At 41.4% G+C, this 16083-nt stretch overlaps 1 protein-coding gene across 1 annotated transcript in view; it reads right to left on the minus strand.

Annotated features, from left to right (window-relative positions):
• ADCY2 (adenylate cyclase 2) overlaps positions 1–16083 on the minus strand; it is a 263929-nt gene that overhangs the window by 238515 nt on the left and 9331 nt on the right. The window contains exon 2 of the mRNA XM_084882603.1: positions 6167–6364. Coding sequence (XP_084738729.1) covers positions 6167–6364 — 198 coding nt within the window. The remainder of the gene's footprint in view (positions 1–6166; positions 6365–16083) is intronic.

The following is a 16083-nucleotide window of genomic DNA, read 5'->3' on the forward strand; positions in this document are numbered from 1 at the left end:
GGGTCAAATATGTGTCATTTGTCTTAGTGATGCATCTGAGGAGTGAAAATACATCCAACGAGGATAACGTGCAGACAAAGCCAGCAACATGACTGATTTTTTGACATCTCTGAAGTAACAGCTACCTCTTCATAATTTTTTTCCAAATAGCAACTAAGCCAAAAGTGGTTCATATAGAACAATTCAAAATTCCTAAATATCTCCCTCAACACACCATAATCTGTCATTTCCCAAGTCACAACAGGAAATACCACACAGTTGTCAACCATAATGGATATATGAAGATGATGGTCGATGATCCCTGTGCCAAAATGCCATGTTCGAATTCACGCTCTCTTCTTCCTGTGTGACTTTGGGGAACTTGATTAACCTCTCTGGGCTTCAGTTTTCTCATCTGAGGAATTGCAAGTAGTAACAGTACTTACTTCACAGAGTTGTACAGATCGAATAACTTATGTATATAAAGTAACTGAATGATGCCTGGTGCAGGGAAGGACCCAGGCAATGGAAATGTTTTCTATCACTATTATGGTGGAAGAGGCAAGCAGACCAATATGCTATGTGTACACTCATTCAGTATTCCCACAAGTATTTGTGCTGTGATCCTACCTATGTGACACTGTGCTAGCCACTGGGAAAAGAGAAGCCAATAAAAATGCCTCCAAATGTACCTTGACTTGGGGGAGGGGTTAGGGAGGACAACAAAAGTGCAGAGGTGAGAATGGCTGTGTCTGTTTAAGGAGCAGGTGACAGTTAATTGCAATGTCCACCTCAGCACCAGGGCCTGTGCTCCTCTAAAGGAAAGAAGAGAAGCAGATTGTTCCAGAAACACGGACTGAACTGTCTATTCAAACAGGGTCAGGACTGGAAGGGCCAGGGAGAGTCGTGGTAAATTCCCAGTTCACTGCATAGCCAGTATGACTGTCACACGCTCTGGGAACGGAGAGGAGGGAGAATACAGAAATGCCACCTCTGCTCTGCACAGCAGAAATGTGGGGAAATCTCAAAATAACGACACTTCAGGCTGGTCTTCGCTGCTGCACTTGCTTAAAATTCACACGTTGTCAGAATATTATTTGCTATTAAAAACAACAAAAAATATTAAAAACTCTCATCTTTGTTGTTAGGATAATTTCTATATTGCTCTTTTATTTTCCTGAATTGTGTGGGCCTCTTCTTTTTAACTCCAAAATACCCTCTGAGAAGTCACCCTGGTGCACAGAAGCAGACAACAATGGTTTCTTGGATACTCAGGGACGGCTGGATTTGCCTCCTTTCATTTATATGCTACTAGGTTCTCCGAATGGTAAATCCATTTTTTAATAGCATTCCAGGTGACTGCACTAAAGGAAAAGCAAACTATTCCTGTACTGTTTCAAAGCCTCTGAGAGCTCTTTATTTTCTTACATTTCACCCACTTTCAATACGAAAATGATATTTGCACACTTACGTCCTATTTTTGTAAGAACACATGAGAGGCGCATGCTGATTGCCCGGCATCTAGTTAGGAAATAGAACAAAGAAAGTCTCTTCTTCCTGGAGCAAAATGTTAGCCTTTCGAGTAGGTGATTTAACAAATCTGTACAATAACTTCAGCCTGGTCTCCCCGCCACGCCTGAAATGGGGTTGCCAGGAATGGAAGTGTTTATTTAACTCCATTCAATGAGCTCTTAGGGTGAGGGAAGCAGAAGACTGGAGTCAAATGCAGATACGATTCAGCCCTCTTGCCCTCGCTCAGCCAACCCAGCATCTCTTGTGTGTAAGCCTCACCCCATCCAGGCACTTGCCCTCCTGTCCTGCTCCCTTCTGAACGGCATTCCCATCTCAGAGCGAGAGTCACAAGTAGTAACTAAGAACTTGTAAAATGGGTTTGTCTTGTTATAAATCCATTAAATAAAATGACATAAAAAAAATCTTCGGCTTCACCAGATGAATGAAGGACATTACAAAAATGTGCCAGGCAGGAGAGACTTATTCAGTGTCACTCAGATAAGTGTGATGGGACCCACCTCTTGGCATTATGTGAGGATAAATGAGGTTCCATGGGGAAAGTGCTCGGGACAGGGCAGGGCACGGAACAGATGATGCACGTGCCTGTTGCTTATACTCTATGCTCTGCACTAGAGATGTTAATGGCTGGGGTCTACACTGAAGCCACCTGGGCAGCAAAGAATGAGCCTGACCCAGACAGAGGTCTGGGCTTGCCCTGTGCTCCTGAGACATCATCCCTAGGCCCCTGGAATGCTCTGCCTGACAGGAGTGCCTTTGTTTGGTCCGAGACAGTCTAACTATGATTTATGAGGGGATCTTAGGGCCATGCAGTATCTGTTCTGCCTCCACAGGGCTGGAAACTGCAGGTGTCAGACCAGCCTCTGTGAGGCCGGAGACTAAAGGTCAGCCATGCAGGCAGTATGTGATTGAGCCCTGGAAAAATCCCCAGACAGAGAAGGGCAGCTGAGCCTCCTGGGTAGGCAGTACTCCCTGCATAGTGACATGTAATGTTGTGGAGCGAGCAGCACTCTGTGTGACTGCACAGAGGAGACAAAGAAAGCTCCACACTTGCTAGTTTTTCTGCCCTTTCCCTTGGCTGCTGTTCACCTCTATTTTTTCCTTGTAATAAACCATAATTGGGAGGATAATGGTGTTCAGTGAGTTCTGTGAGTCCTTTTACGAAGTTACCTAACCTCAGCGTGGTTCTGAGATCCCCAAACTTGCCATTGGAGTCAGCAGTGAAGGTGGTCATGTGAGGATGGTCCCTCTGTCTGAGTAGTGGGCTCACTCCTGCATCTCCTTATCACAATAGTATTAGTTTAACCATCTCCTATGGGGAACCACCCCTTGAGCACAACCCCTTAAGCACAGAGAACCTATTATAACACTTCTGGAAGTGTTCACTGAGAGGCCTACATCTGTGGTGCCAAAATTAAAAGATGCCAGGCTTTAGGCCAATGTCAGCATATACTTTCTTTTTAAATCAGCATGCCAGCTAAATGGGGTAGCTGTGACCCCAGGCTTGGGCAGGATTTGAAGTTCCGGTGGAGGGATGGGGCCCAAAGTGGCCCTCAGTTCTGGACAAATGTGTGATCAGGTCCACAGTGTGAAGCAGACATCCTGCCCAAGTCCCCAACATAGGAGAAGTGGCCAAAAGTAGCTGCAACCTGGCTATAGCCTTTTCTGAGCATCAAGCAGACACAGCTGGCCCAAGCCACAAGCAGGGCTGGTCACCCCACCTGCAATGCCATCTGCGCTGAGACTCCACATATAGTCTAGTTTTGCCTACGGCCCTGGCTGTGTACGGAAGGGAACATCACAGGTAGGATTACGGCTGTGGGCAGAGGAAGAAAATCCCACTCAATAGGAGCCTAGAAGTAGCAATGCCAAAGCTCACAGGGGCAATTAACGCTGATACATTTAGCCAACAAACTCAAATCCTGCAAGAACTCAATATTAAGAAAATGAAAGTAAAATAACTATGGAAAAGGTATGTTTAATATGCTTACAGGCATTTTTTTTAAAGCATCGATATAAGCAAAATGTATGTCATAAAACCAAAAGATGGGCAAAAACAGAAGAAGTGGATACAAAAGAAATTCAACAACAACAAATATGGAGATGACAAAATAAAGTCACCTATTAGGGAGACACTGGGTGAGCAGCCATGGGTGCCTTCTATCGCAGTCCACTCTCATAGGGGCAAAGACACGGCAGTGGAAAGACAGTCACTGCCCAGAAGTTTATTTTCTTGCAGGGGATACAGTCAACAGACAACAGAAGAGAATAAACCATTGTCAGTGCTATGGGAAACTGGAGTAGGCTGAGGTGTTGCCCGATCGGTGGCATCTGAAAGCTGGGAAATGCTGCTCTGTGACAGGGACCCATGAGGTCAATGAAGACAACACAGGAGCTGCACTGGATGGGGAAGAAGAGCCTGCCAGACAGATGGAGGTCCTTATTCTGACCAATGGATTCTATTAAAATACTAATCATAGGGCAACCATTTTATTTCCCGTGAAATTATGGATGTTCTAATTATGCTGACAACAGGTCTGATGCCACTCGCACTATGCTAATCCCTTCTGTATCAGGAATCCTGGCTAATACAAGCACATGTAGACAACACAATGCCTGCAAATGAAGTGAATTCAGGATTTGAAAGGGGGAAAATGTTAATTATCTGGAGATGATGGTACTGTATATATAAGTAAACTGAGGCCCTCAGACAAATGAACAGAGCTAATAAGAGTCCACCACAACAGATCAGCGTAAAAAGCAGCAGCACCCTTATGCAAAGATATTAAATAGAAAAAGGAAATAAGAAAAAAATGCCTTTAATAAAACCACAAAAAAATACAGGTACCTAAGAACAAGTTTGAGGAGCATTGCTACTGATTTCATGAAGAGAAAAGGTTTCAGAAGGACATTAAAAAAACCTAGAATCATTGGAGAGACATGCCATGTCTTTCTATGGAAGGACTAGATACAAAATTAAAAAGAGCATATCTCTGGGTGTTTTTCATAGTGTCCTTTTATTATTTCCTAGTTGTTAAATATCTTTCAAATAAAAAAATAGGAAATGTCATATAATTTAAATCCATATCCTAGGTGGAGCTTGCACTGAACATGACAAGCTGATTCTGAAATTCATATGGAAAGTAAGCTAAGAAAAGTCTAAAGAACCGGAAAACAGAAGAACATGGAGAGGCTGCTTGCTCTTCCAGAGAGTGAAGCTTCTTATAAAGTAATAGCCTTAAACCAAAGTAGCATTGGTTTGAGGAGAGACCAGCGGGTCCATGCCACAGGCCAACAAACTAAGGCTCTTAATCCATCTCCTTCTTCTGTTCTGCGTGCGCCAATGTGAAGGTGGGAGGGACTGTGGACCATGTGCACCACTTAAGGCAGCAGGGTGAGGCCAGGGAACAGGGTACATGAAGAAGTGAGGCAACACTGAGGCAGGGAAGGCACTGGCCTGGGCATGGAAGTGGGTGTGCCCATCCCTCCAAAGGTGAGAGTGATAATAAGACTGACCCCTAAAACCTCTTCAGGGATCTGCAGGAGAGGAAAGATGCAAACACAGATTCTTGTGTCCACTATGACTGTTCTTTAGAACCAGAGAGATCAACCTAAATTCACTTACTCAAGTCCTCACGCTTTGCAGAAGAAACCGAGGCTCAAACAGGATGGTGGTTTAGCTGAAATCATGGGATAACAGAACCCACGGGAAACCTCATCCTGGGCTCTCTCCGACTAAAGCACACCTGTGATGCTCCTTCCCTCACCCTGGGACTTGAACCCTTTAGCCTGTTCCCATCTTGAATCTCCCTTTTCTTTTAGTCTCTACAGCAAGTCTCCCTTCCTGGTTCTCTGCTCCCATAAATGGTCTTCTATCCATTCCAGACTCCTATTCCTCTCCTAACCCAGCTCTTGTGTCCCCATCAAGTCTTTGATGACCCCCTCTTGGTGCTCAATTCACTCTCTCTAGGGTGGCTACAGAACACCATGGCTTCCAATACGAGCTTGAAGCTAATAACTTGTGCATCCATATCTGCAGCCCGGACTTGTCTGTGCTCTGGACCATACACCATCTAATTTAGTAGTCAGCAGGATTCCCCCAGGTGGCATCCCATTAGTCAGAATCCACTCTCCTAAAGTCCTAACATCCTCCAGGGGAGCCATTTTCTAAGCTAAGAGCCTCACCAGGTTCAACACGAAGAACTGTGAGTTTCCCAACAGGTAAGGAAGCAGCCTTATTGACATGATGTGCTCGTGTTGATATGAAATCAGTATCACAGAAGTCTGTCTGTAAGAACAAAGGTCCAGTGATTGAGAAAGAGTTTAAGGGCAACTACTAGTGTTTGAGAATTAGAGGCACAAGGTAAGGCTTCCACCCCAGATGGATCCTGGAGAAACAGGAGACCTGGGGAAGCAGGAGAAGATGATGTGAGGTGTAACCCAGACTTGGCCATCTACAACCAGCGACAAGTGAGACCCAGGCCCGTGCGCTGGCTGCCAGCACGTCTGATGACTTGAAATGGGCATGGAGGTTCCCGTGAAGAGAATGATTTCAAAAGACTTTCTTCTAAAGATCTCTTATTTGCAGTTTACAGAATCACGTCTGCCACCAATCAGAGCACATAAAGAAAATACAAAAACCATTTTAACACCTTACCTGGTCCCAGGCAGAGACAGTGCCTCCGAAACACATGAACAGGTAGCCCATGGCCACGAGACAGATCCAGATGACCACAGAGAAGAGGCGGAGCAGCTTCTTAAACACGGACTCGATGCAGGCGAGGATGAATATAGCAAAGAAGATTGCCAGGGCAGTGGGAACTGTTATTAAAAACGCCACGTGGTCTTCCACTTCCTAACAAGAAGAAAAATATTGCAAGGTGCACTTTAGAAAAACCATGGAAGCGATGATTTATGTTATCAAAATCTCATCAGCATTCATCAGTGTCCAAATATATTGGGTTTTATAAATTATTTCAGAAGTAGAACAGTTTGAACTTTTGAAAATGTAATTTTCCTCTTAAATAGCCATGTTTTTCTATAGAAATATCCCAGTATTTGATATTTAAAGTATGTAAAAGAACCATGCCATCAAAAATAAAATTTCCCTGAAAAAATGGAGAAATGAACTTTATTAAGAAGTGAATGCAAGAATATATAATACCCGGATAAAATAGGACAACCAACTTGACTGCCTGCATTACAGGGTGTAAGAAATGGCGTGGCCATCAAAAACGAAGGCTTGCAAAGGACTTGAAATCTTTTATTTTTTTAAAAAAAATCTAAAAATGATCTCAGTCTCTAAAATGATGAGCTCTTATTTTAATGCGTGGTGATTAATGTTTCAACAGGATCATAGGTTAATAGAAAAGGGACAGAAAGTGCTAAATATAGACGATGAGAGAGCGGGAAATACTTCCAAGACTGGGTTGTTTTGCTGGTTTCCTTCCCCATCTCTCTTGGGCTCTAGTAGCAAAAAGAAAATGGGCATTTATTAATAGCCTCTTGCTAATTTATGATTTTAGAATCCACATTTGTTCGATAATCCTCTTTTCTGCACATCTCTTTCTAGCTCCTTCTAGCTCTAGGCACACTATTTCAATTCTACACAATTCAACACAATGCAAGAGAGCAAGTTTCCTCTGATTGTGCAGGCATGCATGTAAGCCTTAGCTTCTGCAAACCACCAAGTTGGAATTTGCTAGGAAAAATGTGCGTTCTGGAGAGAACACAGTTCAAGATCTTAAATCCTCATCCAACATGTTTAGTTACCAAAACACCCAAAGGAGTTTCAATGTAAAAAATTCCCTATGGCTGGGACCTTAAGACCTTCCATTGAGGTTTTAGAATTTTTAAAATGACAGTAAAAACGGAGACTTATAAAGTTAGCTCCTTGAGCCTAGGGAGCTTCTCCCCTTTTCTGGTTGCTCCCAGGCTCACTCCTCCCATGAAGCTTCACACTAGAGATGGCGCATTCTAGAAATCAAGCTATTAACCCCAGAGCAGATCAGCCAACTAACCACACCAAATCCAGGCAGACATGGAGGAGGAAGAAAGGCACTCTTGGTGACTTTATTTCCCTTTCTCCCTCACAATTATATGCATCAAGTGATACCCAGGAAGTTGGCAAGTATTACAACCATAGCAAATACCAATAGACAGATTTTGTGCTAAACACTCTCACATATATTAACCTCTTTAATAACTACAACAACCTTATGATGGGGCACTGGTATTAGGAATACTCTACAGGAGGTAAACCGAGGCACCATGAATGAAAATGAGTTGTCATGGGTTGAACAAACAGATGAGGGGGAGAGAACCAGAGCTCAGGACAGGGATCTGGCTGGGGGTCTGTGCCAGCCACTACCACAGCCCTCTGCCCTCTCGCTGTGCAGAGACGATGAGCCATACCAAGTGGAGCCAGCCCTAGCATGGCCAAAAGAATGTATGTTTCCAGAACTGGCAGGAGACAAGAGGATTACATGTGATGTTCTTATTCTCTCTCCCATTGCTATTTTTGTCCATGATTAAGTGTCTAAGTTGTGCTCTTCCCCTCAGACACATGTTACAACCATTGCAAAAGGGTATCGGATATCCAGCAGGCTGCCAGGGCTCCCCTGCACTCAGACACGGCGGACCAATGGAAGCATGGACATGACAGCATGCCCTCTGGGGATATCAAATTTGAGATTATGATCACTACACACATGGAGCTCTGAAAACCTGTTTTATTTTAAACCTCCCCAAATGAGCTTAACTTCGCTATGGGCAGAAAGCTAACTGGGGAACAGCCAGGACAGCTGTTTTCCCGGTACGACTTTTCACTTATTTCATTAACCCAGTAGGGGAGAAACCATCATGAATTTTATTGCCTCTTACTTTTCCAGAAAGACTGAAAATGGTACAAAAATATGCATACCTGTAAAGTGAAAATTAGATGGTGATGGAGTCCTCCCAGGAAGTGGAGGACACACCTGCAGGCACTTTCCCTGCACTTCCCTTAAAAGATCTAACTGTGAACACGACAAATACCCCATGGCCTACTGCACTGGGCAGTGTATAGGGCAGTATAGGGTAAGACTTGATATTGCGCTGGCTTGTAACGTGGCAGTCTTTGCCTCACTTTTTTTTTTTTAAATGTCAGTGTCTTCATCACTGAGAAGACTCTGCGTTAGGCACAATGTACCCGGTGTGGTGCATAGGTCCCCAAATCTTTTTAAAGACCCATAAAAGTACTTTGATTTCTTGAAAAATTAAAACATCCAAGCTTTTAGAGTCAAAGGTTGCATACGTCTTCATGCTAACACATTTGTAAACTATAACTGTGAACATATTTTCAGGGAGGCAGGGGCACAGGAAAGCCTCTGAGTCTTAATGCCATCCTAGGGGCTTGTGTCATACTCCTGCTCACCTGGTGCCTGGCATCGCCAGGTGAATCCCACACCCCGGAGGATAGCCTTCCTTCAGCGTCAGTGTCCCCACCTCGGTAGGGAATAGGACTGCGAGATGGCCAAGGGCTGCAGAGAGTCAGCAGCTGCTCATGAGGCGATGGCCCTAACCACCGTAAACCGAGAGACAGGGGCTCTTCTAGAAATAGAACAGCCATCAACTTATTCTTCATTTGCCTTTGAACTCTAACTCGGAGCAAGTTTTAATATAGACTTCTCCACAAAATAGAATCTTTTATAAGAGTGTCAAGGAGAGTATTCATTAAAAAATGTATAAGCTTATAAACTACATTCTTTCCTAGTCTCACTGTTGGCACCATGCATTTTTCTTAAGGCTAAATAAATTGAATAAAGGAATGCCCTCAGACCTTGAATGACACGGCCCTCCTCCCTCTCCTATTCCATTCCCTGTGGACTGAAAGGTGGATGAAGCCACAAGACACACCCCATGGCTGTTTTCTTCTGGACTAGTTGTGTTTTCAAAATTCAGAATATAAGCAAACAGAGTTACTTAAAATAAAACAAACTAAAACATTCAAAACATTGTCAATCTAAATAAGTATGTTTATGTACCCCAATCCTTTCTCCCTTCATTCAAAAACTAAATGAAATGCGCTAAATTGCCTTTATTAGTACTAAAATGCCTTTAAAATATACCTTTAAAAAGATAAAAATATTACCATATAACAGAAACTAAATGAAATGTATTAAAATGCCTTTAAAAGGGAAATGTCAAATATAATCTCCTATAATGATAATAGGTTCCTATCACTCTCTTTGATCATTTTACCCTTTCTTTTTCAATGCATTTTCTGTTACTTTTGGACGGCTTCTAATTGCTAGGCCTATTAAATACCCATTGCTTTTATTTATTATGTGACAGCCTCTTTGCTTCTGAGGGGCTTTTTCATGGATCAAGGGATTATCTGTATTTTCATTCTTTTCCATGTGCATTTTTTGCTTTTTGTTAAACAGAACTATTTTTCATTTAGAGAGCAAAGAGCACTGTAATGTAAAACACTGCTTTTCTATAAAAAGATATTTAGTGAAGTGCTTTGAAGTCCCAAGACTGCAGGTAGCAACCCATTAGTTACTGCTGTGTCTCAGGGGGAGCTCTGAACTCTAGCCTATGTTCTCACATGAACAGCAGTATGAACATTGCATTGCCAGATTCAACTCAATCCCTATAAAAATACTAATAACATTTTTCATAGAACTAGAACAAATAATGCAAAAATTTTATAGAAACACAAAACCAAGAATAGCCACAACAATCTTGAGGAAGTAGGACAAAGTTGGAGGCATCACACTACCTGATATTCAACTATAGTGTAAGGCTAGAGTAATCAAAACAGACACATAGATCAATGGAACAAATAGGCATCCCAGCCCACTGGTGTGGCTCAATGGTTGAGGGTCTGCCCATGAGTAAGGAGATCACCAGGTTAATTCCTGTCTGGGTTTTCAGACTCGATCGGGGCATGTCAGAGACAGGTGATTGATGTTTCTCTCTCATCAATATTTCTATCTCTTTATTCCTTCCCCTTCCTCTCTCTCTAAAATCATTAAAAACATATTTTAAAAAATAGAAAAAAACTTACACTTACGTGCACAATTATTATATAACAAAGGAGGCAAGAATATACAATGGAGGATAGATAGTCTATTTCATAAATTGCATTGAGAATATTGGATAGATACATGCAAAAAAAAGTGAAAATAAACCACCTTCTTAGACCATATACAAAAATTAACTCAAAATGAACTAAAGATTTAAATGTAAGACTCAAAACTATAAACCTCCTAGAAGAAAATATAGGAAGTAAACTCTAACACTTCTCTTAGAAATACTTTTTCTGATATATCTCCTCAGGCAAGGGAAACAAAAGAAAAAATAAAGAAATGGAATGACATCAAACTAAAAGTTTTTTTCACAACAAAGAAAATCAACAAAATGAAAAGACTACCTACTGAATGGGAGACCATTTTTGCCAATGATACATCTTATAAGGAGTTAATATCCAAAATTCATAAAGAATGCATAAAACTAAACATCAAAAACCAACAATCAAATTAAAAAACGGTGGAGGAACTAAATAGACACTTCTTCAAAGAGGTCATACAGGTGGCCAATGGACATATGAAAAGATGCTCAATTAAAACCACAGAGAAATGCAAATTAAAACCACAATGAGATATCACCTCATGCTTGTTAAAATGGCTATCACCAATAAATCCACAAGAAATTTTGACAAGGATCTGAAAAAAAATGGGGGGACACCCTCCTACACTGTTGGTGGGAATGCAGATTGGTGCAGCCACTCTCAAAAACAGTATGAGATTCCTCAAAAAACTTGAAAACAGAAGTTCCTATACCCTAGCAATTCCACTTCTGTGTATATATCTGAAGAAACCCAAAATACTATTTCAAAATGATAAATGCATTCCTATTATGTTCTTTGCAGCATTATCCATTTAATAAAAAGGGAGTATGCTAATTGACCCTCACACTGTTGCAAAGCCAATAAGGAGGGAATATGCTAATTGAGTGCCTGACCCTCAAGATGGCAGTGTCCACAGCCAATAAAGAGGGGATATGCTAATTTACTGCCCCACCCTCAAAATTGCAGGGCCCACAGACAATAAGAAAGGAATATGCTAATTGGCTGTCCCACCTAAAGATGACAACACACAGCCAATAGGGAGGGAATATGCTAATTGACTGACATGCCTTCAAAGATGGTAGTGCCCACAGCCACAAGATGGCGGCACCCAGCTCCCTCAGCCCTGCTGCACATCTGCCTCTGGAGTCCCTCAGTCCCCTTAGCCACCCCCCCTCCCAGGGCTGGCCTGAGGTACAGGCAAGCCTCATATAGCTGCTGCCCAGCCACCCAGGGCCACCTGAGGCTCAGGTAACCAGGGCTGGCCAAGGCTTGCGCTGCCGGCAGTGGCAGCAGCAGAGGTGTGATGGGGATATTACCTTCCCCTGATCAATGGGTCATCTCCTGTCCCTGAGGGCTCTTGCACTATAAGAGCAGGTAGGCCAGGCTGAGGGACACCCCCCCCCCCCAGTTTAAAATAATCAAGCTATGGGAATAATCCAAGTGCCCATAAATAGACAAATGGATACAAAATCTGTGATACATATATACAACAAAATATTACTTAACCAAAGAAAAAGAATAAAATCTTACCATTTGCAATAGTATGGATGGACTTACAGGGTATTATGCTAAATGAAATAAGTCAGACAGAAAGACAAATACCATAAACCATATGATTTTACTTACATGTGGAATCTAAAGAACAAAATTAACGAACAAACAAAATTAAAACAAACCCATAGATACAGAAAACAAGACTGATGGTTCCCAGAGGGGAGAGGGTTTGGAGAAATAAGTGAAAAATATGAATATTTTAAGAAATACAAATTGGTAGTTACAAAATAGTCATGGTGAGGTAAAGTACAGCAATAGTTAGCAATATTGTAATAACTATGTATGGTGCCAGGTGGGTACTGGAAATACTGGGGAGATCATTTTTTAAAATTATGTAATTGTTTAACCACTATGCTGTACACCTGAAACTAATATAAAATAATATTAAATATCAACTTTATTTCAAACATAAAATTTATAAAAAAGAAATCTTCTCTAAAAGAACTTCTAAAAAATTTAAGTAATTCTAAAAAGACCATCTGATATGAAAAAAGGTGAACAAATATAGTTTATAATAAACACATTGGTACAACCAAACACACTCTCTATCTGAAAACATATTAATAAGTCTCTAATTTCTAGGCTTAAAAATCAAATTAAAATATTTAACAATAACAATAATAATGTTAGGAAAAGAAAAACTAAAGATAAAGTGTTTCATAGTCATTTAATTAACTAGGTGTCAAGAGTGACCAACTTTTAATATTTCAAGGGTGACCACCAAAAGAATATAAATGAAATATATAAGTTCCAAATGACCAGAAAAATAACAATGAGAGAAAGAAGTAAACAAAATCAAGCCAAACAAAACAACAATAAAAGAGTAAGGAGAAGAACGAATTGGGACAAATAGATATCAAAGAAGTAAAATGCTACAAACAAATGCAAATGTATCCATTATCACAATGAAATAATTAGTTTGAACTTGGCAATTAAAAGGCAGATTCGTTATATATATAATTTTATTTTCTTTATTCAGGTATTACATATGTGTCCTTATCACCCCATTGCTCCCCCAACCTCCACTCATGCCCTCACTCCCCTGGTGTCTGTGTCCATTGTTTAGGCTTATATGCATGCATACAAGTCCTTTGGTTGACCTCTCCCTACCCTGCCCAACCTTCCCCTACCTTCCAAAAATGGGTTATAAAACAAAGCCCAACCATGTGCTATTTAGAACAGACACAATTAAGCAAAAAGACACACACCCGGCTGGCATGGCTCAGTGGTTGAGCGTCAGCTTATGAACCTGGAGGTCATGGTTTGATTCCCATACATGCATGACCTGATTGCAAGCTCCATTCCCAATGTAGGGTGTGCAGGAGGTAGCTGATCAATGATTATCTCTCATCCTTGATGTTTCTATCTCTCTATCTCTCCCTCTTCCTCTTCTGAAATCAATAAAAATATATTTTAAAAAGACACAAAAAAATTAAAAATAAAAAGATGAAAATATGTTAGTTTAATATCTTACAAAATATGCATTAAAGAAAAATAAAATTAAGGATAAATTAAAATAATAAAATGCTCAATTCCTGGGCAATTATAACAATTTTAAACATCTATAAACCCAATAAAACAGCCTCAAAATGTATAAATCTAAAATGTATATACAAGAGGGAGAGTAAACTAATGTACCAAGAATAGAAGAGTTCAACATCTCCACCCAGCTATTGATAGGTTGCGCAAACAAAACAAAGCAAATAATGAAGATTTAAATGTCATAATTTAACAAGCTTGACCAACTTGACAAATACAAAATTCCAAGCCAAACTAAGGAAAAACAATATTCATCTCAAGTGCACATGAAATATTTTTAATTATGGACCAGAAAACTTGCAAACATTTTTCTAGAAGAGGCATCATAGAGACCCATGTTCTTGGATCATGGTGGTTTTAAATTAGAAGTTTATATAACAAAAGCATAAATCAAAATCACCACTTATTTGTTAGATAAAAAAGAGCAACTCAAACTTTTGGATCGAAAAATAAATCATTATATAAATTTGAAAAATATAATTAAAACAGTACATATCAACACTTGTCATGTACTTGAAGGAAAAGTGGATCTTGGTGGGAAATTGGTAATTTTTAAAGTTGAGCTGAATTATCCATTCAATTTGATTTTGCTTGGAATTACATTTCTCAGAAGCCCTTTTTCTGTATGGCTTTTAGAGTTGAACAGATGAGGAATTTGTGTTGTGCTCACCTGAGGTCTTCACAGTCGGATATGAGCATGCACAGAGCTCCAGGCAGGCTCCAGCTGGCCCTCACTCCCCCCTGCCCCATATCCTGCTCTTCTACCCAAATGCTGCCACTGGTGAACAGAGGCCCAGCAGACTCTTGACGGCAGAAGCTCAGAAGTAGTAACTACACAGAAGCACAGATTCTCAAAGCCCTTTCTATGGAACCGCCTCTGAGTGACTAGCCAGTGTGTCTTCACAGATTGCTTCCACTTTTTTCATTCAAACCAGTGCTTTGTGAAGACTTGTTAGTGATTCTGCAGATAATTATTCTCCATTTGAGAAACAGTAGCTGGCTTGTTACTAAACCCCAGAAGGGATTGAATATTGAACATGGACCGCCAAGTCCCCAGGCCATCGGAGATGTCAGTCATTAACAGAATGTTGTATAGCCCTCCAGGCAATAAAGCTGGATATGCACAGAGGCATCCCATACACAAGTGGAGATGGGATGAAATAATTAGGGCTCAGATAGGTCTGAAGGCACAAGGAAGTTGAGTGAGCAAATGATACATAGTTTACACTCCTGCTACACTCTCTCCTCTTTCAAAAACTTGCACTTAGTCCTTGTAGAAGTTTCCTAGGCCTGAGGAAATAAAAATCCAGCTCTGGATTACAGCTGGTTCTGCAGAACATACTAGGGCCACCTGCAAGGAGACAATTAAAGCTCCATAACTCAGAGCCTCTTGCTCTAGAGAACCAGCAACCATCTCTAGCAAGCTGATTATAATTGACCTCTTCCATGATGGAAGGTACAGCACTTTGTTCTCACTTGAATTGAACTTTCCTGTCCACAATGCTTCTGTCCAAACAACCATTGGAATTCACTGGTTTTACCCTTTTCTGCATCACTCTAAAGCAGCTTCCTTGATTGAAGGCGGGAATGACCTTCTGAAGGCTCAGTTATAAGGCCTGCCTGTGGACAACACCTGGTGGAGCTGGGAGAATGACCTCCAGGATGCAGAAGAGGTTTTGGAACAGCAACCAATGCACAACACTACCCTCCCACAGCCTACGCTCGTGGATAGACAAACAATCCTAATATATAAAAAGCCAGGGTTCATCATGACCTAAACGACTGGATGGATGACCAAACACCAGGGTAGGGTCCCAGCTGGCATGTAGCGGGAGTCAGTCTTGGGTCCGGGCTGCCGTAGCATGGTGGCAGGAGGGAGCTATGGGAATGGAGCCATGCTGCCATCAGACTGGCCTCTGGATCCCTCCCCTCTGCTGCCATCGGATTGACCTCTTGGTCACTACCCACAGCCCACAGGCTCCAGGAACTGGAGCAATGCTGCGATCTGGGAATCTTGGTTCCTCCCCCCAGCCTGCAAGCCTGGGGAACCAGAGCCATGCTACAATGGGAGTGGGCCTACCCTAGGGGTCCCGGATTGTGAAAGCATGCAGGCTGGGCTGAGAGATCCCCGAGTGCATAAATTTTCAAGCACCAGGCCTCTAATATAAAATATAAATTCTCAGCAACGAATCAATAGATTCAATATAGATACTAATAAGATCCCAATAGAGTGGGTTTTATGTGGAGACTGACATGGATGATTGCAAAGTTTATATGGAAGAACAAAAGAATAATCAAGAAACATTTAAAGGAGTTGCATGTTATTTGCCCTGATTAATATAAATACTTATCATAAAGCTTTAGTA

This window comes from Pipistrellus hanaki, assembly GCF_964339955.1.
Source record: "Pipistrellus hanaki genome assembly, chromosome: 4".
NCBI classification, from domain to species: Eukaryota; Metazoa; Chordata; class Mammalia; order Chiroptera; family Vespertilionidae; genus Pipistrellus; species Pipistrellus hanaki.